The sequence below is a fragment of the Protomyctophum bolini genome (genome assembly GCF_963924005.1).
Source record: "Protomyctophum bolini genome assembly, chromosome: 21".
Classification (NCBI taxonomy): domain Eukaryota; kingdom Metazoa; phylum Chordata; class Actinopteri; order Myctophiformes; family Myctophidae; genus Protomyctophum; species Protomyctophum bolini.
The window spans coordinates 23,565,179-23,589,429 of record NC_137882.1 but is presented as its reverse complement, the minus strand read 5'-3'; the positions used below and the strand labels follow the sequence as shown (position 1 = coordinate 23,589,429).

General features: G+C 46.0%; 1 protein-coding gene across 1 annotated transcript; it reads right to left on the bottom strand.

The window, feature by feature from the left end:
• Positions 1-946: 946 nt before the first annotated feature.
• LOC308336435 (rho GTPase-activating protein 12-like) lies at positions 947-20,617 on the bottom strand (the record flags this gene model as incomplete). Its single annotated transcript, XM_080793798.1, has 6 exons — positions 20,342-20,617; positions 14,361-15,171; positions 14,182-14,200; positions 13,465-13,627; positions 2,707-2,848; positions 947-964 (listed from the first exon to the last, which is right to left on the bottom strand). The coding sequence occupies exons 2-6, from the start codon at positions 15,066-15,068 to the stop codon at positions 947-949; spliced, it is 1,050 nt and encodes a 349-aa protein (XP_080649924.1). The 5' UTR covers positions 15,069-15,171; positions 20,342-20,617.
• Positions 20,618-24,251: the final 3,634 nt, after the last annotated feature.

Genomic DNA, 24,251 nt, shown 5'->3' with positions numbered 1-24,251 from the left:
TGCACGCCTGCCTGTAGGTAATTAGCATTCTCGCTGGCACATGTCAAGAGACAATGGGTGCTCCAATGCTCCCCAATGCTCCACGACACCCACGCATCAGTGCTTCCACATGCCAACGCATCCTCGCACGCGCACGCACACACACACACACACACACACACACACACAACCTGCTGCTGCTCAGAGGACATGGGGAGGGGAGGGGAGAGAGAGAAACAAATAAGAGAGAAATGCCTGATGGTTTACATCTGTTGTCTTTGATCAGCAGTAATGCACTGCCTTGTTTTGCTTAATGTTGTCCTTGAGGCTTATATGATCCAGCACCAATGGAGACAAACAGAAATGGGAAAAAAACATCCCAGGGTTGCAACAGACAGGACACCGTGGCGAAAACAGAAAAACTGGGGAAGAGAGAGCGCGTGAGAATTGAAAATATACTCACGTTTTAATATGTCATCATGTTGACTGACTGCCCCCAATCAGTCTGAGGTCAATACCAAAGATAATGTTATTTTAAATAATACAATGCAATGCAAATAACACAATCCTTATTGTGATATTACACAAACCACTTTACTGACAAGATTAACATTTATTATTCCTTCACATGAACCCAAAACGTCTCTCTTTTGGGCATCATATGTCATCATAGACGAACATTCCACGGAAACATTAGATCTCCAAGACTACACAATACATTAGAACGCGTTGGGAGCTTGAAGAAGAAAGGAAAAAGGAGGGGGGCCTAGTACAGAACCCTGGTGGACACCCCCCCCCCCCGGTCAATGAAGTCTATAGGGGTTAAGTGGTTGAGGAATATAGCATATAGGGGGTAAAGAAATAATGATGGGAATATTACTGTAGGTTCAAAAGGGCACAGCCAGCCAGTCACCTTTTCATTCTGAAGCATGCTTTGCTCAACCTTTGAAAATGATTAGACTCGGTCTCAGCGGAAGCTGAACACCTGTGTGGGCGAACAGAGAGACAGAGAGCGAGAGAGGAAGATAATAGGAGAGGAGGAGAAAACAGGAGGAGTGAATCACAAATCCACCATTTCTCCACTTCAGCGCTCTACTGTACTAACTCCATTCCCCTATAGGTGGATTCTTCTGCAGAAATATACGAGAGATCGGAAACATGTCACAAAACACACCGCCACAAATGCAGTGCTTTTACACAACCGGGGCCAAAAGGGCTTTTATGGCTGCAACACAACACAGGTGTGCAAACCCGATATCAAAAATGACTTTGCTGTCAGCTATAGCTATAATACTAGCCTCGCACATCTCATAAACACCCGGGCGACTGCAGCTCTGTGGGCTGTGAGGTATTATTTTTGGGGGTCTGTGAAATGGGTTTTCCAGAGCCGAGATCATTATCTCCTCTGTGGTTTGAGAGTTAACACATTTTGACCTGGGTTAACGATTCTACAAATGTCTCCGAAATCCTGACAGTTTTCTCGAAAAACCTATGTTTCTATGTCAGGGACCCCAAATATATATGTTGTTCCAGGGACACCTCCCAGTAGCAAAGATTTGAGTTAAAAACTCGCTCTGTAACAATATTATATTCAAAGATTTCAAGCACATTTTAAAGATTTTTCAAAAATAGCAGACTTACAAGTTCATGAGCTTGTAGATCTGCTATTTTTCAGCAGCTAAAGCATAACATAATGCTTAAAAAAAAACACCGAAAGGGGGTTCCCGCGCAGAATGGATTAAGCATAGTTTGACCTGTTCACTCATCCAGAGCGGGGTAGACTCCGACCCACTGGGGGGGAAATGTCTACCAGCTGTTGAAAAGCCTGTCCTCCTGTCCGGACACAGCCGTGTAACCGTTATGTAACCGTGCCTCCAGACTCCCTCCCGGCGCCCTGGGCCTTACATCCTCAACATGTGCATCGACATGGCCCTCCACAGCCCAGTGAGGGGGGCACTGACTAAATAAAACCTACTTAACAGGTACTCAAACACATAACAGTGTAAACAGCAGTTGGTGCCGTGCTGTGTGCGAGTCTTGACCTTTAGCACGGCATTAGCTATATAGTGTTGTTGGGGCATTATAACCAGGAGTTTCCTGGCTGTCGAGTTATAGGTATGATTTGTGAAAAATGTAATACTTGAACAATAAGTTGCCAAAAATAAACCATGTTATTCAGCAGTTGGCTGAAATCATTCTAACTTATAAGAATGAGGTGCAGGCAGTGTTGCTTTGCAGAACTATAAGGGCCACAATGGAAACAAGTCCCCATAGGACTTATCCCTTTAGCCTAAATGTTTTACTGTAAACTCCACGTGCTGTTTTCATTTTTGACTAATAAAAGTATTCAATCAATCAAGAGAATCAGAGAATCAGAGAATCAGAGAATACACTAATATTGCCACAACAGTTTTGTTAAGTGGACATCATGTCATAATCACCTGGCAGCAGCCTTAGAGGCGGCAGACACACAAATAATAAACAACAGATTAGACCATATTCCTGTAGCCGGAGTACAGTACAGTACAGTACAGTCAGTGCAACGCCAACGACCACATAAACAACAGAAGGAAGGCAGCAGATCGTGGGGCGTGACTGACGACTAATGAGACCCAGCTGGCTCATTCAGGTATGCAGAAACCATAGCGAAGAGAAGAGGGAGGCCGAGCAGAAATAAAGACGAAGGCTCTGCCCAAACGCCACTACGCCAGGAGGCGTTGTTCTCACCTTCTCCTCCGGGTACATGCTGTCCCCGCAGTCAGAGAGACAGTCCACTGAACAACGCAACAACGAGTCAGCGAAGTTCCAGATTGAGCTGGCTTTGCTCGGGGAGTCGAGGGAGAAGAGAGGGAATGACAGAGGGGAGCGACTGAACAAAATGACAGTGAGCGATCAAGGGAGAGAGATAATGGCGCGAGAGAGCAAATGAAAAAGGTTGATGTAACCCCGTCATGACAGACGGGAATAAACACCACGCTCAGCGGGGAGGGAGAGAGAGAGACAGAGAGAGAGAGAGAGAGAGACAGAGACAGAGAGAGAGAGAGAGAGAGAGAGAGAGAGGACACGTTAACCAATGTAGGAGACAGTAAAGAGCACAGTTAAATAAATCATTAGTCATTCTGCTCACTGTCAACCACTCCATCCTCATTATGTGAGGATAGAGAGATGATCAGGTACTTAGCAACCATTCTTTCCCCCACGACGACACTCTCCCTCCCAAAAGAAAACAACAACCACCACCACCTCCTTCAGATGGATTAGGGGCCAAATCCTGGACATTACATAACAGACACGAGACCCCCTCCGAAAAACCCAAGATCTATCTGCCTCAATGTGGTCGTCTTGAAGGCTCAGCCCCCCCAGGGAGGTCTAATCCCTAAGGATCAGGACAGCGAAAGAGGGGAGGATAGGAGGTGGTGGGAGATGAAATGAAAGGTCATTACAGGTTAGACCCGTCCATTCTGCAGAGTAGAGGCGGTTTAGCACAACTAAATGAGGAGCAGTGAGCAACACTGACAGTACCGTCGCTAGGCATTTAATGAATTGCATTTTTATAGCGCTTTTCCAAGTGCTCAAAGCGCTTTACAACGGTTCATTAATTCATACATTGGGAGGTGAAGCGGCGAACAGTCGACACCAGCGTCCTCACTTCCCACATTCACACACCAACGGTGGCGAGCTCACACCGACCGACTCATGTAGGGTTCAGTGTCTTTCCCAAGGACACTTCGACATGTGGACAGGAGGAGCCGGGATTCGAACCGCCGACCCAGGGATCATTGGACGACCTGCTCTACCTCCTGAGCCACCTGAGCCACAGCCGCCCCACACACACAAGACCCACTGTGCCACAGCCACTGTGCCACAGCCACAGCCGCATACGCACAAGACCCACTGTGCGCAGGGCAACACGCCGAAGGGGCAACAAAATGTGCCAAAAAGGAGGCGAGAGGAGAGCACAGACATATGCGTAGGGAAACCAAATGGTCAGCGACGTCCATGGAGCAAGACAACACTTTAAAGTATGTGCTCATACAGGTGGAGAAAGGCCAACGTGAGGCCATTACAGGGTGGATAATATATGAGATAGAAGTTCTACACTTATACATTGCCTTTGATGATTCCTATCATTCCATTATTTCAGGTATAGGTGGAGGAAGGTTGAAGGTTTGCATGACCACAGATGCTAAGAATATTTAGATGTAGCGTGTTGTTTAGAGTAGACAGACCTTTGGTTTGACGTTTACCTGGTGTACTAGTAGTTACTTTGAAGTACTAAATAATTTTTCTTTGCACTCTATCTAATTTAACATTTGTGGAGTTGGTCACCTGACCAAAAGCGGTTGACAGAAACTGGTCGACATGTTCTGTTGCCCCAACAGCGGCAGAAACAAGCCCTTTTAACCAGGCTACTTGCACACACTACAACTCGCTTACAATTCGCAAACCTGGCAACACTGCTCTGTGTTCTCATAGGCCCACCAGGCCCGCCCCCACAGCTACTTTTCAGTCTCACAATCGGCCATCTTGCTTTTTACTTCGATGCGCGAGTGGACATTTAATGCAAATACATTAATTATAGCTCCAGCAAGCAAACACAAACACCTCAACTCCATCTCATTGTGAATAAGAATTCCGAGGGGAAAAATAATTTTTGGAACGCCACTTTCACCCAGTATGAAGCTAAATGTGGAAGCCGTGTGTGTCACACCAACACTGGTGACCCAGAGAATCCTGTGCCGATTCTCAGGCATCTGGCCTGAGGCACTGCCTGCGAGTTGGCTCTGCGTGCGCTTCTTCCAACTCTCACTGATTTATCCAGCTCACACGTCAATCACAGTCAGCAGCTCTCAGCCTGCACACACACGCACGTCTGTCTTGCGCACACGCGCACACACACACACACATACACACACACACACACACACACAGGAATGGCTATACGGCGGCGATACAGCGCAGCACGTTATAATTTTCAGTTTCATTAAATAACTGTCTTTCTCAGCGTGCGCACGTGCGCACACAACATTATTCAAGTGAAATGCGTAACGCCAATATTGGGCTCATATAGGCTACCGATACACGACGAAATAACTGACAGGAGTGACGGTGCTGTGACTGAGTAAACTGACAACGCTTTCTGACAGAGAGAGAGAGAGAGAGAGAGAGAGAGAGAGAGAAAGACAGAAAGACGTGTTAGAGTAACGCGCGCGAGCGAGAGAGAGAGAACGTCAGAGAGAGAGAGAGAGAGAGAGAGAGAGAGAGGGAGGGGGGGGGGGGGGGCAACAAGCTAACAGCATACGTTCGTTCTATGATCCATAAAACGACAGATCTGCCGTTTAAGGGCAGATCTGCGGCCGCGCAATGCTGTGTGTTTTCGTCTTTTTTCCTTTTTCCCTCCTGCTTCCACATGACTGCAGCCTCTGATAGCTACTGTGCTAAAGATGCTAAAGCAACACAAAAAACATCCACACGCAAAACAAACCAGGGACCAGGGTTGCCACATATCGTGGATGTGAGAGTGAAACAAGCAACCAGGTCTATAAAAATGTTAATAGGCCAGTTCAAAGTAGGTAAATCAAAAATGGTCCGGAAATTAGTCTTAAAATAATCAATTATAGTGTTGACTGTCAAACTTTGTTGTCTAATGTTGTTTCAGAGCAGTGGAACTCAAACATTTCCATGTCAAGGACTACCAATAGATAAACAAGTCCAAAGTAGCTTATAATGATCAGACTTGGCAACACTGTCTCTAGGTTGAACGTTCCTTTACAAGCTCACACATATGAAATATGTTTTTTTGAATCTTCAAACTGAGACATATTTTATGATAATACTGTTAGCACAGTCATCATACTCCAAGAGCATACAAATGGAACCAAATGGACCCTGATTTTCCCAGAGAGCAAATGGTATCAAATGGGGGTCTGTGGCCTAATGCATTTCAAACTGGGGCTTCTTGGTATTATATTCTCTGCATATCTTATCAACTTGGGGTGAATATTTCACCACAATACTTTACTGAATATTTCACAAGAATATAACACAAGAGTCAAATGTACGGTCAAATGTAATCACAATATAGGCTACAGATGTAAATATTTATGACACAGTAAAATGTCGAAAAATAGTGCTATCCCCCCCCCCCCCCCCCACACACACACACGACAGGCAAGGCTGTTGTTTGCATCGTTAGCAGGCAGCAGCTACCTTGGCACTGCTCTCTGTGACTGTAGTTGTTTCACCATGTTTGCGTATTTATGAGAAATAAAAAACACTTTCTGTTATTATAATAATTTATAACCCATCCGTTACTACATGTGCAGGGCACACTACTGAGTTTAAAAACACAGCTGAAACATGAAGTGGAGTCTGTCAACTCTGTCAACGCAATTTCCTTCTTCCCATATTGCGCTGCAACGACACTAGGATTGAGCCCCCCGAAGGGGGGCGAAATTCTAGTTTACATACATACAAAATATATATCCTGTCGTTTGTTGACTGTATTCATGCCATTTATTCACTGTATCTGCAGTTGTGCTTGTTTGGTTAATTTCTCTTCCAGTGATCTAAATACATTTTCAATGTGAGTCCCAGGATGCAGGGATGGTCTTTTAGATGAGTCCCAGAGACATTTTATGAGTCCCACTTCAACGACATCAGAAGTCATATTTTGCCATTTTTACAAATTGCAGCATTTAACTCCCATTTCATTTTATGGTTATAATGTGGTAGAATAAAAACAGTACAGTAGTACAGTAGCACATCCCGTGGATGAAGAGGTCGTTGTTTTATTGCGTCCCTTAACTATAAACTGCGTTTTGGGATGCAAAATGCACCCTATATCTCTGGTCTTCATCACTGTGTCAGACACTGACGAATGCATAACTAGCCGAAAACGACCTTCGATGCAACAATTTAAAAATGGAATAAGAGAAGAAATCAACATGCCATGTTTCTGAGTGCGGTCCTCCCATTTCGTATCCATTGAATACTGTCCTGCAGTGCTGCACTGCACAAGAAGCTCTGTAGTCTGTACACAGTACACACTAGTACACATTGGATTCAATAATACACGCTATTGCAGGGAGAAGAGGCAGTATACGAGAGAGATAACAACTATGTTGGGATGAAAAAGATAAGCAGACACTCATATTATAGGCACAGAGTCGGGGAAAGGAGAGTGTTCAGAAGTTCTACAGTATTTGCTCGGGTCAGTAATGTATTAAATTATAGGCTGGCTCCATGTGCAATGCTTCATATTTGAGGGGAAAGCAGTCCATTGAATTAAGCCGCCCGGCTGACTCATGGCCAGCCTGGTCCGCACTGTAAGTGTGCGTGCGTGTGCGCGCACGAGTGCGTGCGTGCGTGCGTGCATGCGTGCGTGCGTGCGTGCATGCGTGTGTGTGTGTGTGTGTGTGCGCGCTCATGTGCGCGTGCGAACTGTAGCAGGAATGACAAGTATGCTGTGGAAAACATGCAGGGGCCTCATTTTTAACGTCTATGGGAGTAAGACTCTGGGCACGGTTCCAGATTACGGGGCACCGCAGACAGGAGGAGGAGGCCGTGCTTTACTTAACGGGAACATTTGCAGCCCAGAATCCACTGGTATTTTTACGAGCTCATTATGTAATAACAAAAGTGTATTCTCTTCATGCTTACTTCAAAATAGGAGTTCAATTAAATTTGCTAATTGAGTCTTGTAAAAAATTCACTACTACGTGGCCCGGTTGACATTTAAAGCCTCGGCTGTGAAGACATCTATTTAAGAAAGTGTAATTAGTAGCTTGTTGTAGTGCTATGGCACTTTATTTTGGGTCTAGGAAGGAAGAAGTCATTCTTGTACAATGTACAGGGACTCGGGAGACATAAAAAGTAGCCATGCTTTCCATGAACAGTACTGTACATAAATCCTGCTGCATCCAGGACATCACTACAGTGCACATTAATGCATTTTGGGCGAGAACCCCTTCTGGTGTTAGCATTATGTTATGCTTTAGCTATTGAAAAATATCAGACCTACAAGCTCATAGCGCGCCACCGAGTGGCGCGCTACGAGCTTGTAGGTCTGCTATTTCTGAAAAATCAAAGAACCACTGACATAGAAACATAGCTTTTTCAGAAAACTGTCAGGATGTAGAAGAATTTTTTGAATCTGATCTCAGGTCAAAATGCGTTAATGCAGCAATTCACAGAACCAGAAACTGAAGGTGCACGTCATACTAGTGAATAGACCAAAATACTTCTACTATAATGGATAACATCTTTAAGTAAGAACGCTATTTCAATAAGCTGCCAAACCCTGCTGTGCTCGTTCGCAAATCACAACCTTTGCTCCGTTGCACAAGTCTGTAAACATACAACTTTAGCCGTGGCAGCGGGAGAGAGACGTGCATGTGCACAATGCACAAGTCACTCATGATGGCGAACAGCATGGCGAACAATGAAGGTCATTTAATTTCACTTCACTTAGCAGCTGATGCTCAACAGTGAAGCAATCGGTTAGAATGTTTTCAACCATCTTTAATGGTGATGTATGTTGCAACGTTTCACGTAAACTTTCATGCCATATGATTTATCGGAATGCAGAAGCCATGCCTGGGTGTTCACAGCTCAGCACAGACTGCTCTCTTCACACAAACATGTAACACATTGTGTGCCTATAGTCTGTTGGCCCTGGGTTCAAGTCTAGCCTCAGTGACTGACAGCAGCATCTCTGTCACCGCAGAAACGGGTCTCTCATTTTGTCCCAAACTCAAAATAGGTTTGAGATCCCAGACACACACACACACGCATGTGCACACACACACCCCCACCCCACCCCCCCCCCCCCCCCCCACACACACACACACACACACACACACACTACTACACTAGCAAACAGAAGATAAGCCAAGACCTTACAGTGTGGCTAAATCAGCCCCGAGGAATGTAGACTTCGGACAAGCTCAGCTGTTCTCTCTCTCTCCCTCTCTTTCTACATCAAATTAGTCCGGATGTATTTACGATCCAGTTATGTCATGTCAGAGCAACTGTAGAGGCGCCGTCAAAGCTTCAAAGCAGATCCACAGGGTAGTCAGGACAAGACACGCAACAGGAATACATACGCACAGTTTATTTTAGGCGGTGACTGATATAGCTCCTAATCTCGGTGACATGCCGGCTACAGAAGGTACAGTGACCGCTCGCTGCACATACTGAGATACTATTATTTTATCGAGTGACTAAATGCGTGTTTGTGTTGGAGGGGGGGAGCCTCGCGGGGGGGGGGGGGGATGGGCTTCACACCACCATGTCCTGAGACGTGTTGTCAGACGGTATGAAGGCCGTCCGTGACCGTGAAGGGCTTCTGGAGGTCACGTATGATCATATAATGGGAGTGTTGAGCGAGAGCAGGCCAGGCCCGCTGGCACCGCAACGCGATGCAGACCACACCACACACACACACACACACACACACACAAACAGATCCTGGGGCCACCTCAGAGCGCTGTCTGTGACTCACCATCATGGAGAGAAAACAACAACAGCAATCTGGCTAGTTCTCACACATACGTTTTTACATTAAAAAGCTGAAAAGGTTATATGTGAAAAACTGGTTTGAAAAGGAGATATTATTGTGTGAAGACCAAGGGTATACATAAGCACATTTGAATTCAGGATCTTGTGTATGCATGTTTATATGCGCGCGCACGCACACATGCGCACACCACACACGCAAAGTCTCTCTGAATAACAGCTTCTGATAAATGCCCAAATTAACTTGGGTCACCAAGTAGAATTCAAATGCCAGGAAACCCAGTGGACCCTCACTCTGTCAGGAGGAGGTGAAGGAAAGTGACCAATCTCCACGTTGCCATGAGGCTCCAGAGATAAGCAAATTACACAGAAAAGAATGGAAGGACAAGTCAAGGGGGGCGTTAACCATCAATCAGTGGTGAAATCAAATCAATTACAGGCAAGCAGCTGGCACTCCAGCAAAGGACCGTCACTGACAAATCCCTCACACACACACACACACACACACACACACATCCGTCTGTCCGTTCTTAAGAAAGTAGTGGTGGGTGGAAAGAGTGAGGAATGGACAGTTGAATGAAACACTAGCTAGTAGGAAGAGACAGAGAGCAGTGTGTCACTATAGTGCTCCAAATTAATTAAATTCTGTGATAAAAGTGTTACTGCATTGATTTGTCAGAGTGATACCATGGTGTGTATGTGTGTGTGTGTGTGTGTGTGTGTGTGTGTGTGTGTGTGTTTGTGTCTAGTTTTGTCGCACACACGCTTGCAATCACGCACGCACGCACACACGCACGCACGCACGCACGCAGGGTCCAATCACTCGCCTGGCAACAGGCCAGACAGGGAAGACGAAAGGCTAATTCATGATTCATTGCATGAAGGTGCAAGGTAAGACAAGAATTATTATTAGTAGTAAACATTAAATGCATTTAACCAATTTTATTCTATCAAGAGATAGAACAAATGTAATTGGAAGTGATGACTCAAAGGGGGTCTTCCTACTAGTTATTTTCTCACTCTCAAAGAAACAAGCAGACGGAATTGGAACTGGAACAATAAAATTGAAGCTGATAAATGGGTACTCTCTCCAGAGAGAAAGATAACAAGAATGGCTGAAACTAACTGGCAACCCACCTGAAAATGTGTTTTGTGTGGATTAAAGAGCTGGCTAGAGAGATGGGGAGACCCCCCGTTACTGAACAAACATTCTTTAGCAATGATGCTGGGCTCAAAATGTACTTTTTTACTTGGTAGCAGCGTAGCATCGGTGCTCCCATTCCCCATGCTCCCACACCCGTGTGAACTAAGTGGTGCAACTCCGTGTTCCAGGAACGCACCCATAGTGCCGGCCCGGTTCCGGCGAGCTGCTCCGCGTCCGAAACGGTTGAGAAATGACAGAGTTACCGTGTGGGGGTCCCTCTACTGTACCCTCCACTGTACTGTACTGTCACTGTACTGTACTGTACTGTACTGTACTGTACTGTACTGTACTGTACTGTCACTGTACTGTACTGTACTGTACTGTACTGGCACACCCGAAATCCCCATATATACAGTTAATATGTCCGTATCTATGTTTGTGTGTGTGTTAGGTTGCGCACAGGTGGTGAAAAACAACCATGCTGTTTTCGTGCTCAGATGCACCCAGCCAACCAGCCACCCACCCACACACATAAGGAAGTGGTTGCACTTAAGGAAGTGGTTGCACCACAAAAAATTATCACATTATCAGAATATAGAGCTTTAAACTTCTAACAACAAATATATTAATCAAATTATGTCGGATGATAGTAGAAATATCTTCAAGATCACACAACCCATCGGACTACGCATTATGAGGTTGTAGATCTGCTATTTTAGAAAATGAATTTAACTTGTTTTCACTTATATTGAAATGCCCCAAATATGGATGCCTCATGCCAGGTTGAAAAAAGTGCAGAGGCTCATCGACATGAGACCACAAAACAAGACACAAAACCGAAGAGTGGTTCCAACCTGCCCCTCTGGACCGCCGCTCGTCTCTGACTACTGTAGCTCATCATAAACACTTCCAAAACCCACCCATGCAAACGTCCCAGATCCCCAAAAAACGTGTGTACTTTGGCCCGTGCAAATTGACAGGCGTGAAATTAATTCCAAAAAAAGCTTGTTGAACGTAGACAGGCAGCAGAGCAGAGCAGAACCAGCCAATGGGGTCTTTCTTCCCCCATCCTTTATTCTTGTGTTCAAATAAAGGCTCTGGAGACATTTTCAAAAGCAACCCAGAGAATAATGCAGCCAAGTTTTTCACCACTTTCAACCTAGCGTTCCTCTTTTGGGAATGTCATTATAGGAAAACGTTTTCTGAAAAAAGCAAATGGAGCAGATCTATGGACACATTATGAGCGTATTAGTAGATGGTCAATTTTGTCATATGACAGTCAGTGTATAGGGTTTAAGTGGTTATTATGTGACATCTAAAATAAATCATATACACTTGTGTTAAGAGAGGGCAACCATTCTCACTTCCTTTACTTTACACCACATGGTGCACTGCACATTCACACACGTACAGTATACACACACACCCCCACACACACATACAGTCACACACACACCCCCCCCCCCCCCACACACACACACACACACACAGATCCCCACGGTAGGTAGGGCGACTGGGGGCTTCAGACTGATCCTCGACAGATATGACCTAGTTTCTATTCAAGCCCCCCCCCCCCCCCCTTCTCTCTCTCTCTCTCTTTGTTAAACTCAGTGGTGGAGAGGAGACCTCCACGGCCAGTGGAACAAAGAACCCAGGCTGAACGTGGAGCCTTGCAACAGGCTGACCCTGTCCCTGCCTGGATAAAGGCAAGCCACCCACCCCTCCAAAAACATACTGCTGTGTTCATCTTCCAACAGGCTGACCCTGCCTGGATATAAAGGCATGCCACCACCCCTCCAAAAAACATACTGCTGTGTTCATCTTCCAACAGGCTGACCCTGCCTGGATATAAAGGCATGCCACCACCCCTCCAAAAAACATACTGCTGTGTTCATCTTCCAACAGGCTGACCCTGCCTGGATATAAAGGCATGCCACCACCCCTCCAAAAAACATACTGCTGTGTTCATCTTCCAACAGGCTGACCCTGCCTGGATATAAAGGCATGCCACCACCCCTCCAAAAAACATACTGCTGTGTTCATCTTCCAACAGGCTGACCCTGCCTGGATATAAAGGCATGCCACCACCCCTCCAAAAAACATACTGCTGTGTTCATCTTCCACAACAGCCTCCGTTAAATCTCTCTCTTATTCACAGTTTCTAGGTCTAACCCTCTGTCTGCACAGCTGCAGATAGTTGTGGGTAGACTCTCCATTAGAGATATCAGATGGATGGATGGATGGGCGGAGGTTAATTTGGGAGCGTACCTAATATGTTCCCCAGGTTCTATGTTCCCACCATGCAAAAAAGGTTCTTTGTTCCCCACTTAGAATAAACCTAAACCTAAACCAGAAACCTAACCTAGTAATGTTGTAATTGTAGTAAGACTAAAAGTATTTTAGCAACTTTGTCTTAGTGTTACTTTTAGTAGCAAATTCTGATTTAAGCTCAGTCTTTGAACAACCCATTGAACTTTAGGCCTGCCTAGGCTACTTAAACTATCTAGTCTTAGCCAACTAAAAATTAGCACTGGCATAAAATAAACTAAAACATAATTGCTCAGACTCTTCAACAAAGATGGCAAAAACAAAGATCCTTTGTTCTGTACTTATACATACGATTGTATATATAGTACAAAACACTGAAGTCCTTAAACCAGAAACCTATAACGCTAACCCTAAACCCGGCCTAAGGTAAGTGGGGAACATAGAACCTGGGTAACATAGAACCTGGGGAACATAGGGATGACCCTGTTCATTTCACTCTACCTAACCCATCAAGGGAAGTTAGTCGACTCATTGTGGTGGATTCTCTGTCCTACATGCATTGCTGATGCTGTCTGTGAGGGTTCAGTACATTATCTCTGTGAATGGCGTTGTCTCCAATCAGAACCGGACTCTTCTGTCCTAACACCCACTTAAACGATAAGAGGTCTCGCTTCAGAATCAGAGCACTGGTGGTAACCACCTTACACATACACGGTCCTGAAAGACAAGGACATCAGGGAGTGTGAACAGCCACATCCGTGTGGATACTGGATAGCAGTTCTGCGGTTCTAAATGGAATGAATATAGCCACAGCCACGCCCTAAAAGCATAACCTACTTTTTCTCCTATTTTATTGTCTCCGCCAGGCCGAAGGCGTGGTGGAGACGATGTTTTTCCCCCTGTCCGTCCGTGTGTCTGTGTACATAGACTCATACAGCTAATCTTACTGTCCGTCCGTGTGTCTGTGTACATAGACTCATACAGCTAATCTTAAGTGTGCACACACTCCCTCCCTCCCTGGATGCCAGAGCAGAACCTCTGCACCAAATGTTTCACATTGCCCTGTTAGCACCACCGGAAGGCTGTTTTTTTTGCAAAACACTTTTCGATATTTTGAGCAAACATCACGTAAATCGGTACACATCCTCTCTATAGTCATGTCCTCAAGACGGACTGACCGATTTCTCCTATTCCATCCTGATTGGCTAAGAAGATCAGGATTGTCTTTGAACAAAAGAATGCCTTGAATCATACACGTAGCGTCTGATTACCGTGAAACTTCACATTGGCCTGTTAGAACACCACCAGGTTGCAGAGTTTTGCTATTTTGTACACATCATGTCATCAAGACAGACCTACCGACTGACAACAAAAGGGGAAAGAAATCACACTTGTGTGAAGTGAGACGTTGATGTGGTTAAGAGGAAGTGACCCAGCGCCGTGCCCTTACCTGCATGTGTTCCATGGAGCTGCTGCTAAGGTCGTCCCCGGACTCCGAATCGTTCCGGAGCTTGTCGGACCCCTCCCCCGTCAGGTCGCCCGAAGAGGAGGGGGTCTTGTCGCTGTCGGGACTCCTGCTGCTGTTGTGATCGCTCGCCGACTTGGGCGGAGGCGAGTCCGCCCGCATCCGCGGCAGCGTGGAGTTGTTGCCGCCGTGGATGTGGTTGTTGTTGTTGTGCAGGAGGACCAGCTCCGCCACCACCTTGCAGTGCTGCGGACTCCCCACGTTCTGGTTGGCGTCGCGGCCCAGGCCGGGCGGCGTGACGCGGTCCGAGGAGGGCGACGGCGTGGAGGAGGGCGGCGGGCGGCCGAAGCTGGACATCTCCATCTGCTGCGGCGGCCGGTTGAGGTTCTCGTCGGAGAGAGCCCGGCAGATCTCCAGGACCGTGGGCTTGGCCCGCGGCGTGGGCTTCTGAGGGGGCAGGAGCGCCCGGCGCACCTCCTTGACGTACTGCGCCGGCACGTAGAAGGCCTTGGTGCCCTCCTCCCTCCGCACCTGCCACCAGTCCTCGTTGGTCTTCCGGACCAGCATGTAGCTCTCTCCCTGACGGATGGTCACCATCTTGTCCTTGGCCTTGTACTCGTAGTCGTACTCCACCTCGACGTGGATCTGGCCGATGGCGCCGATGGAGGGCAGACCCCCGTCCCGGTCCACCATGACGGCTCCAATGATCGTTTCCAACCTCGATCGGACCTCAGAATGTTCTGAGCACCGGAGGGTTCCTCATCTCCAAACTAGAGAACCGGTGGACTCGTATCACCTGCAGGAGATGGAAGAGAAGAGAGACAAGAAATGTTTCAGTTTCAGAATTAAGGCAGAAGCCCTTGAGCACAAAAGTCTGCGAGTGAGACATGAAACGTGAACACACACATACCAACCAGACCACTCTTAGCACACACACACGCCATTCCATGTGACTCAACACACAGGTTAACCCTTTAAGTCTCACAATCCCACCTCCTGTTACTCAACTAATTACTCCCATACCACAACCTGCCACAGACCACAATGCAGACGGCCTTAAGTCACGCTATGACCCGACCCACCACCACCACCAGACATACTGTTATAGGAACAGCCCCGGGCCGGGCACCGCCTCCCGCTCCTCTGCTCACCACAAACCACAACAGAGCAGTCAACACAGATTGCTGTGGCGGTAACCTATATGACCGCACAGGAGGATATCCAAGACAGTAATCTGACCCTTCACTAGGGCAAAGCCACCTAGTGCTAATGGCAACGCGACCCCACGCACCACTCCTACGTGGGACTCCAATAACACTAGGAGAGACACTGGACACTAGTCTGTCATGCTAAGAATCTTTTACCAGATAGCCTCCACGATATTACTTCCGGTTTCTCTTACAGTCCTGCAATGCAAAATTACATTATTATTAATCATTGAAACTGCTACAGTACACTGTAAAGGGCAGAGCGTTCAAAACTGGAGCCGGGACTTTAAACTCCCTTCCCAATGTGTGCATTTTTCTCAAAAAATACAATTCTGAGTATGCATGAGTTCAAGTCCGTTGCTCTCCCCTTGTCCCCCATATATGGGGACTAGGTTGGTGGAGGGTGTGTATTTGTGTAGAGCCCAGGATCACATTAGATAATTGACACAGGGGTGAAAAATGGGTTACAAAATCGTGGGATAAAAAACAAATTATAAAAACAAATACAATTCTCGACAAATAGCGCGCCTCTGTGAAGGACCCCGAGGCCCCTCTCTCCCTTGTCGTCCCTGACCCTGATGGACAGCGATGGTGGTGTTTTGGGGGTATGAGCGGACGGCCTGTCATTGATTTATCTGTCAGAGAGAATCCCCTTGACATTTAACCCACTCATACAGGGCACACGGTACCCACCACCATCGAAGAGGAGCCGCCGCCAGCCAGAAACTCTCTCTCTCATATCAAATTCTCTTTCTTCTTGCCTTAAATAACAGTCAGTCGGCCCGTCGCACTGACTGACAGCCTGGCTAAGTTAAGAGCAGGTGCTTTTAGCGAGGCGTGAGAACACACAATCTATAAACGGGGCGCTCCCTCCTCATCGTGCTTAACGAATACATACACACACACATACTCCGGGGCGAGACAGACAGTCACGACACCCAGAATAGATTCGAGTTGGTTGGAGAAGTCAGAAGTCTGGGCCAAAGTGAGAGTGACAAAGAAACATGACAAGAGAGAACATGACAATTGTAAAGTGGTTTCTATTTTATCTGTTCCAAGAAAGAACCATGACGCACACTGACAGACACACTGCATTATGTAACGCCTGGGCTTTTAGTGTGTGTGTGTGTGTGTGTGTGTGTGTGTGTGTGTGTGTGTGTGTGTGTGTGTGTGTGTGTGTGTGTGTGTGTGTGTGGTACTGTCTGACAGTACGCTGGGCCTGTCCCAGCAGAACTACTGTGATCATGTCAAATTGAAACCAAATCTCTAGGAATCTCTTTCTCTGTGTGCACTGTACGAGAGTCGAGAGGACACAGCGAAACGAAAGAACACTGATTTATCTGTCACAACCATGTGAACTGTGAGTCATATCATCTCGTGTGTGTGTGTGTGTGTGTGTGTGTGTGTGTGTGTGTGTGTGTTCTATACAGTAATCCCCCCCCTCCCTCCTTAACAGTTCACGCTCCCAACAGGTGTTAAGTCTGCAGACCGGTTGTCTCCAAAAGGTTCCGACAGGCACCTGATGACTGTACTAGTGTCATACAATAACATCATACAATAACACGGTAAACAGCCTCAACCTGCTGCTGATGTGACAGCACCACTGTACATTAATTTACGATTGGTAGAGCAGAGCGGAGACGTTACACTACACATCTGCGTGACTGTATGACTACTGTTTATTCCCATAAAAGACAAAGACTATATATTAAGAGTGACATCATCATGGTGCCAGTGCGTTGCACTGTCCCTGTGATAGGAAGCGTGAGAGAGTGTGTCACCCACTAATCTGTTCATTAGATAGGCCTATCTGTTGAGTCTAGCCTGCACGGGACTGGGTGCCATTTTCACACCAGTTGGAATCTGGTGGAGTGGAAGCACTTGTGTCTAAGATTAAAAGTTCCAAAAAAGAATACACATACTAAGTCCAACAACTGTTCAGCTCAACAAGGATTGGAAGCATAGACAGAGAGAGACCTTGGTTGTTAAAATGGTACCCCCATGCAAATAGTAGTGGCTGATTTATGATAGAAGTTCAAGGTCAATGTTAAACTACTAAACTGTCTAAATGATTCATAATGAACATGTTGATGCCAACTGCCAAGTCTGATGTTCATATATATAGGGAATATAGCTTAAAGATCTACAGTACTTTTAAAAGTTGAACATTACAGAATATTCATTTAGTACACTGTACTTTAGACTTTAGACTTGTTTAGACCAGAGACAAGGTTAAGCAGCTCAAGATGCTCGAGGTTTGCTGGAGGCATTTCAACTTTATTTTAGGAACTCTCTTTAATGGGAATTTTACATAAACATCCTTCTAATCTGTCTATATCAATCATCCATCCCTCCATCCATATCTGTAAAACCCATAGGAACGTTTTCAGAAGGCAGACAAGAGGCAGTTACAGTACAGTACAGTACAGTACAGTACAGTACAGTACATGGCTTAAGATCAAACGTTACATCATCAAACTTGGCGGGGGCCTCGCGTTTTTGAGTCAGCCGCTCATTGGCATTAACCACCATTAACAATAAATTCAGATGGACTTCTCAGACAACAGTACAGTTCAGAGTTACAACTCGAAATCTCCAGATTTTCTTTTGGATTTGTTTCCTCTCTCTAATCTGGCACCGTGTATTTATATAATTCTGTGGATGGCTGACAGAGGACCGTACCAGACAGTGAATTCCATTGTATAGAAGCCCCCACAACGAGTCCCCCTCTCTCTCTGCATGCAGCCAGAACAAAGTGAATTCTCAGAGGAGCCCTCAGCCAACTTGTTGCTCTGTGAAAAACCATAAGTGTGCCACACAGTGGCTGCTCTCTACGGTATCCGGAGAACTCGCCAGTTTTAACCAACTCGCCACGATTTAGTGCCATTTTAGTTTTTACTTCACCTTCCTTTAAATTGCATTGAATTGAGAGATAGAGAGGATAGTTGTTTAGAGTTTATACTAGAGAAAGTAGGAATGCTAAAAGTTTAAACACCACAGTACCGAAACAATGTCATTCATTAGTAAACAATTCCTGAAATGGTATAGGCCTACTTATCATCATTGGTTTTCACATACTCAACTTTTTATCATCATGATCAGGCTGACCATTTAATTGCGCAAAATAATTTTACTATAACATCTGTGAGTTTGACATACTACACTGATGAAGAGACAGCATGTTAGCATAACGAATAACGATGAAGACATCGATGAAGAATTTCCGCCATGGCGGCTTGGTAAACTGGCGAGTTCTCAGGTATCCCTCTCTACAGGTTGGTGTTGCCCAGGGTTGTATAAGAAACTGGAAAAAAGTCAGTCATTGTAGTCGGTTTTAATTCATTTTACATTCCTTATTCTCACTGTACTTGTTTGGCAGCTATAATTTTTAATTTCAAATAGTACTATAGTACAACTACAACAAAGCTTGTGATTATGGTTCTAAAGAATGACCTTTCACCAGCCTCCAAAATGTACAGAGATTGTATTAGAGTCTCAATAAGTCTGTAGTGTTTGAGTCCGTATTAGCCCGTATTAGCCTGTATGAGCCTGTATTACTGTAAGCATGTCACCATTCCATGTGACTGGCAAGAATATCCATACCATGATATGAATACAATACACAGTATAATAACAATGCGACCACTAATCAGTATATAATTGCAAATGGGACAACTATTAACATAGAAAGTACTATATAATCCTGTCCTCTAGGATCACGACCTGTGCTTTTTGTCTCCAGCCACTGAAAAACCGTGAGATTGTGAGTGCTTTTGTCCCAGTGGTTCATTCAAAACACATGTCGCCATGGCTGCACGCCAACCATGAGCAAATCTGAGCATCCATTCCAACATGTGTCGTTCGTTTAGTTGCTGCATTTCCACTTATCTATCTCTGCGTCTATATCTGCTGGTTACATTAAATGTGGAGGCTACTGTAATGAGGCACTGGGGGGAATACGGTCCTGCCGAAATTATGCAATGCAGAGGAAGAAAAAAAAGTATGACAGCATAACAAGCAGGCAGCGTGCCTCACGAACCGTGGGCTGAGCGGCCGAGGAATGCCCGGGGGCAGCCCGGGCTGGGGCTGTCTTTCAGGGGGTAACTAAGGTGGGGGGCAGGGTCTCGTAGGCTAGCTTATAAGACCCCCAAGTAGACTGCAGAAACATAACAAAAGAGTTTAAATCCATATTCGTGGGGCGACAAAGGGAGTCTGATGATTCGACAGACATGACCAAATATTTCCCAGGAGGACTGACAAAGGCACGATATGTGGTAGTCCGAGGGCCACCGTATTGATAAATAACCTGTTTTACTTAACATAATACAGCCTTCTGCACTGCAGCCCTTGTTCACACACACACACACACACACACACACACACACACACAAATTAGCACAGTCAGAACACACATTATTGATTCTATCACGTGGGCACAATAGCACTTCAATTAAAAACAATGTGTTGTGTTTGTCAAAATTACCGAACATTTCCAGCTTTGCAGCTAGACAATATTGCGCCAGCCGCCAGTCCAGGAATAATATTAACCCGGGGCTTGCCCGCCTTGTACTGCAGGTTCATTGGGAATCCAAAAACAGAATGGCTCCTGTCCAGCCAGCTCAACCACTAAAGTAGCCTCTCCTGCTCTCGGTCTTTGCAGCGCGACGTGCATGCATGGCATGGCAACAAAAGTAACGAAACCAATAGCCTTCCAGAGTGACCAAAATGACACAAAAAAATACATCCACACACACCAACCTTTAGTAAACGCGGGGGGGGGGGGAGCCGCCGATGATCGAGCCGCAATCTCGTCACACTCTGCCGCCCATGCAGTGTGAGGTGAGGTACACCCGGCGGTAGACAAGTTTTTTCCCCCCAAGTATTTGAACAGACTTCAGTCAGAATAGTCTGCCGACCCCGAGGAGGATCGAGAGCCTCTATTTCAGGCAAGGCGTCTATTCGCAATCCCCCGCCTCGCCTCGCCTCGCCTCGCCTCGTCTCTCCCTGTTCGGCTGTAGACAGACACTACAGACGTGGTGCTGCTGTCGCTGTGCAGTGTGCGCGCCGCTCTGCGCTGCGCTGTGCCGCGCTCTGCTCCCCAGCCCACCCCGCCCGTCTGTCAACACTGATAGATTGCTGCATCCATTCGTCCACGCAGAAAGCCCCACTCCCGGCACGCCCCCTTGTGGTTCAGTTCAAAACCTCACCGCATACCATTATTTTCCTGCTGCTGAGACACTGATATGATGATAGGCAGCTCTGGTTCATGATAGCGAGTCTAATGCATGCAAAAGCAAAATTAAATTAAAAAAAATATAAAAAAAATTAAAACAGTTTTTTTTGCAGTGTTTAATGTTACAAAAACACAGCAAATGTTCAGTTGATTTAAATAATGGCGATAATACGCAATAATCCACAAAAATATTTGTCTATCATTATTGCTTAGTTTTTTTAGTCTTGGAACAGCTATAATTTAAAGAAGGGCTGGTTTCAATATCTATAACTATAAATGCATCATGTCTGTACGTACCGTACGTCTGTACGTCTGTATTGCATGTATCTCGAGAAGAACCGTTCACCCCACCGACTTCAAATTCGACACACGCGTTCCACACCCCCGCACGGAGTGCAGTGCGCCAGTGCCCGGTATCGAGTCGGTCGGACCCACGGTTCTCCATAACCGCCACAAAAGGCCCTCTGCCTGCATGGGCTCTGAACCTGATCTCCAAATGGAGCTGTCTTGTTCTGACATCATTCTGACATCTCCATAGACTCCATATTTGGGCATGCCTGACAAAGAACTCCATATATGGGCATAAAAGGGAGACAGAATAACTGGGTGAGGCATGCACTTCCAACTTGCATCGATCCAAGGTCAGTGGCAGGGCCCAATGGCACTGACCTACTTGGCTCTGGAGAGCCAGGGCTGCCCAACCTGCCCAGGCTAAGGACAGGGCCCAAATTAGCCAATTGATCACACGTGATCACCCCTAGATCACCCCTAGATCTCTATATGGAGCTGTTCTGACATCACAATGGTGTTCTGACATCTGCATAGACTCCATATTTGGACATGCGTCACATGCCTGATAATTAACTCCATATATGGGCGCAAGTAATAGTTTTCGTCCAGGACGATGTTTGATTCGTATGCGCCGTGCCAGTGTATGACGTAATGACGACTTGTGCCTGATACAGTGGTGCCAGATTACATACATGTATACATAGGGGCATTACCTTTAATCCTCCCGACACTAAAATCGTCATCATTGAGAGCTAGTTATACCAGTTATACCCTGACGTCATATGTTGGCACGATACATACGCATCAAACGGGGTGCAAAGTAACCACAGTATACCGCTAATCAACGTACAAACCAGTAAGACGCGCAAACGCGGGAAGCGATCGCAGCTCGTACATATTTGGGTTTTTTTAAGATTTATTTATAAGTTAAGTTATTTTTAAGTTACGTTTTTAACTTAGCCATAACCATATAAGGAGTCCCCAAAGCAGCTATACGTCCAAATATGGAGTGTGTTGCATCAATCACAAACAAATCACTCAGCTCCATATATGGGCACAAAGGGGGGACACACGGACACACAGACAGACATGATCTGCTAGGTCTCATAGTAAGTGCTCACTGCGTTCGCAATTACATATACTGTACATAGAGGCATTTCCTTTAATCTTTTGTTTGTTGCTTGTTGCACACTAGTAGGCCATACATGGCCTACTAGTGTGCAAGCAGAGTGCGCAAGTACTGTCCAGCGCTCTGTCAAATCTCAGCAGAGAAGCTGAGTTTTGACAATTTGTAGCTGTCGACAGTACTTGCACGCTCTGCTTGCGCACTAGTAATGGCCTACTTGTGTGCATCCAGAGAGGGCTGCCTAAGAAGACCTGGAGGCGGGACACTAAGGCGGAGCTGAAGAGACAGGGAATCAGCTGGGGAGAGGCGGAAAGGAGATTGACTAACTGATGGAAGCATCTTGTCACAGTGTTTACAGACGAAAGGCCTCTCTCCTGTGTGGATACGCTGGTGGCGCTTGAGATTGCTTAACATAGTAAAACTCTTGTCACACTGTTTACAACAGAAGGGTCTTTCGCCAGTGTGGACACACTGGTGTGTCCTGAGGCTCCCTAACTTACTAAAACTCTTGTCACAGTGTTTACAGACGAAAGGCCTCTTCTGTGTGGATACGCTGGTGTTTCTTCAGGTTACCCATTTCACTGAAACTCTTGTCACACTGTTTACAGTGAAAAGGTTTTTCTCCAGTGTGGACATGCTGGTGGCGCTTGAGATTGCTTAATACAGTAAAACTCTTGTCACACTGTTTACAACAGAAGGGTCTTTCCCCAGTGTGGACACACTGGTGTGCCCTAAGGCTCCCTAACTGCCTAAAACTCTTGTCACACTGTTTACAACAGAAGGGTCTTGCCCCAGTGTGGATATGCTGGTGTGTCCTGAGGCTCCCTAACTGACTAAAACTCTTGTCACAGTGTTTACATACAAAAGGCCTCTCTCCTGTGTGGATACGATGGTGTATCTTCAGGCATTCTATTTCACTGAAACTCTTATCACAATGTTTACAGTGAAAAGGTTTTTCTCCTGTGTGGACACGATGGTGTCTGTTCAGGTGACCAAGGTGACTGTAACTCTTATCACAATGTTTACAGTGAAAAGGTTTTTCTCCAGTGTGGACACGCTGGTGTTGCTGCAGCGAGCTTAAATATTTGAAGCTCTTGTCACACTGTTTACAGATGTGAGTTTTCATTCCTGTATAGGTCATCTGACGTGACTTCACTTCTCCTGGTGGAGTCAAAGTCTCGGTAAACCGTTGATGACTGTACAATCTTGGTTTGTCTGCGTCTCCTTGTTCCTGGCTGGTTACAATACTGGTGATTTGCTGACAGGATTCTGCGGGGATCGGTCCCTTTCTGGGCATTAGGTCGTCGCGGCTCGATTTGTATGTACAACCAGAACGGTGGACCTTAGCCTGGGGAGATTCAGACTCCTTCCTGGAGTGGTGGTTCATCATCTATACATGGACTGTGATGGCGTTGTAGGTTCTGTCGGGGGATGGACAATGTGTACTCTCTCTGTCTCCCTATTATCCTCTCTTCTGTCTCCTTATGGACAATTTATTTATCCTCTCTTTGACAATATGTTTTCTATCTCCTTCTCTCACAGCACTTGAGTACACCCAGCAAAAAAACCCTGGTCTCTGTGGAATGAAGTGGAATTGAAAAATATTTATTTTGAATAATTATAATACAGAGCAGAGTTCTAATCTGACCTCACTCACAACACAACCGGTTGCCGTGCATGCCTGACTACACCGATGTGCGCTGTTTATCAGAGCTGAAATCGGTACTTTGTGATATCTTTATTCTTGTTTGACCCCGTCTTATAACTGCTTGCAGCTATATTTACTTGCGCAAGCTGAACGTTTTTTCTCAAGTGTGGATATGCTGGTGGTGCTTGAGATTGCTTAAGACAGTAAAACTCTTGTCACACTGTTTACAACAGAAGGGTCTTTCCCCAGTGTGGACACGCTGGTGTGTACTGAGGCTCCCTACGTAACTTACTAAAACTCTTGTCACAGTGTTTACATACAAAAGGCCTCCCTCCTGTGTGGATACGTTGGTGGCGCATGAGATTGCTTG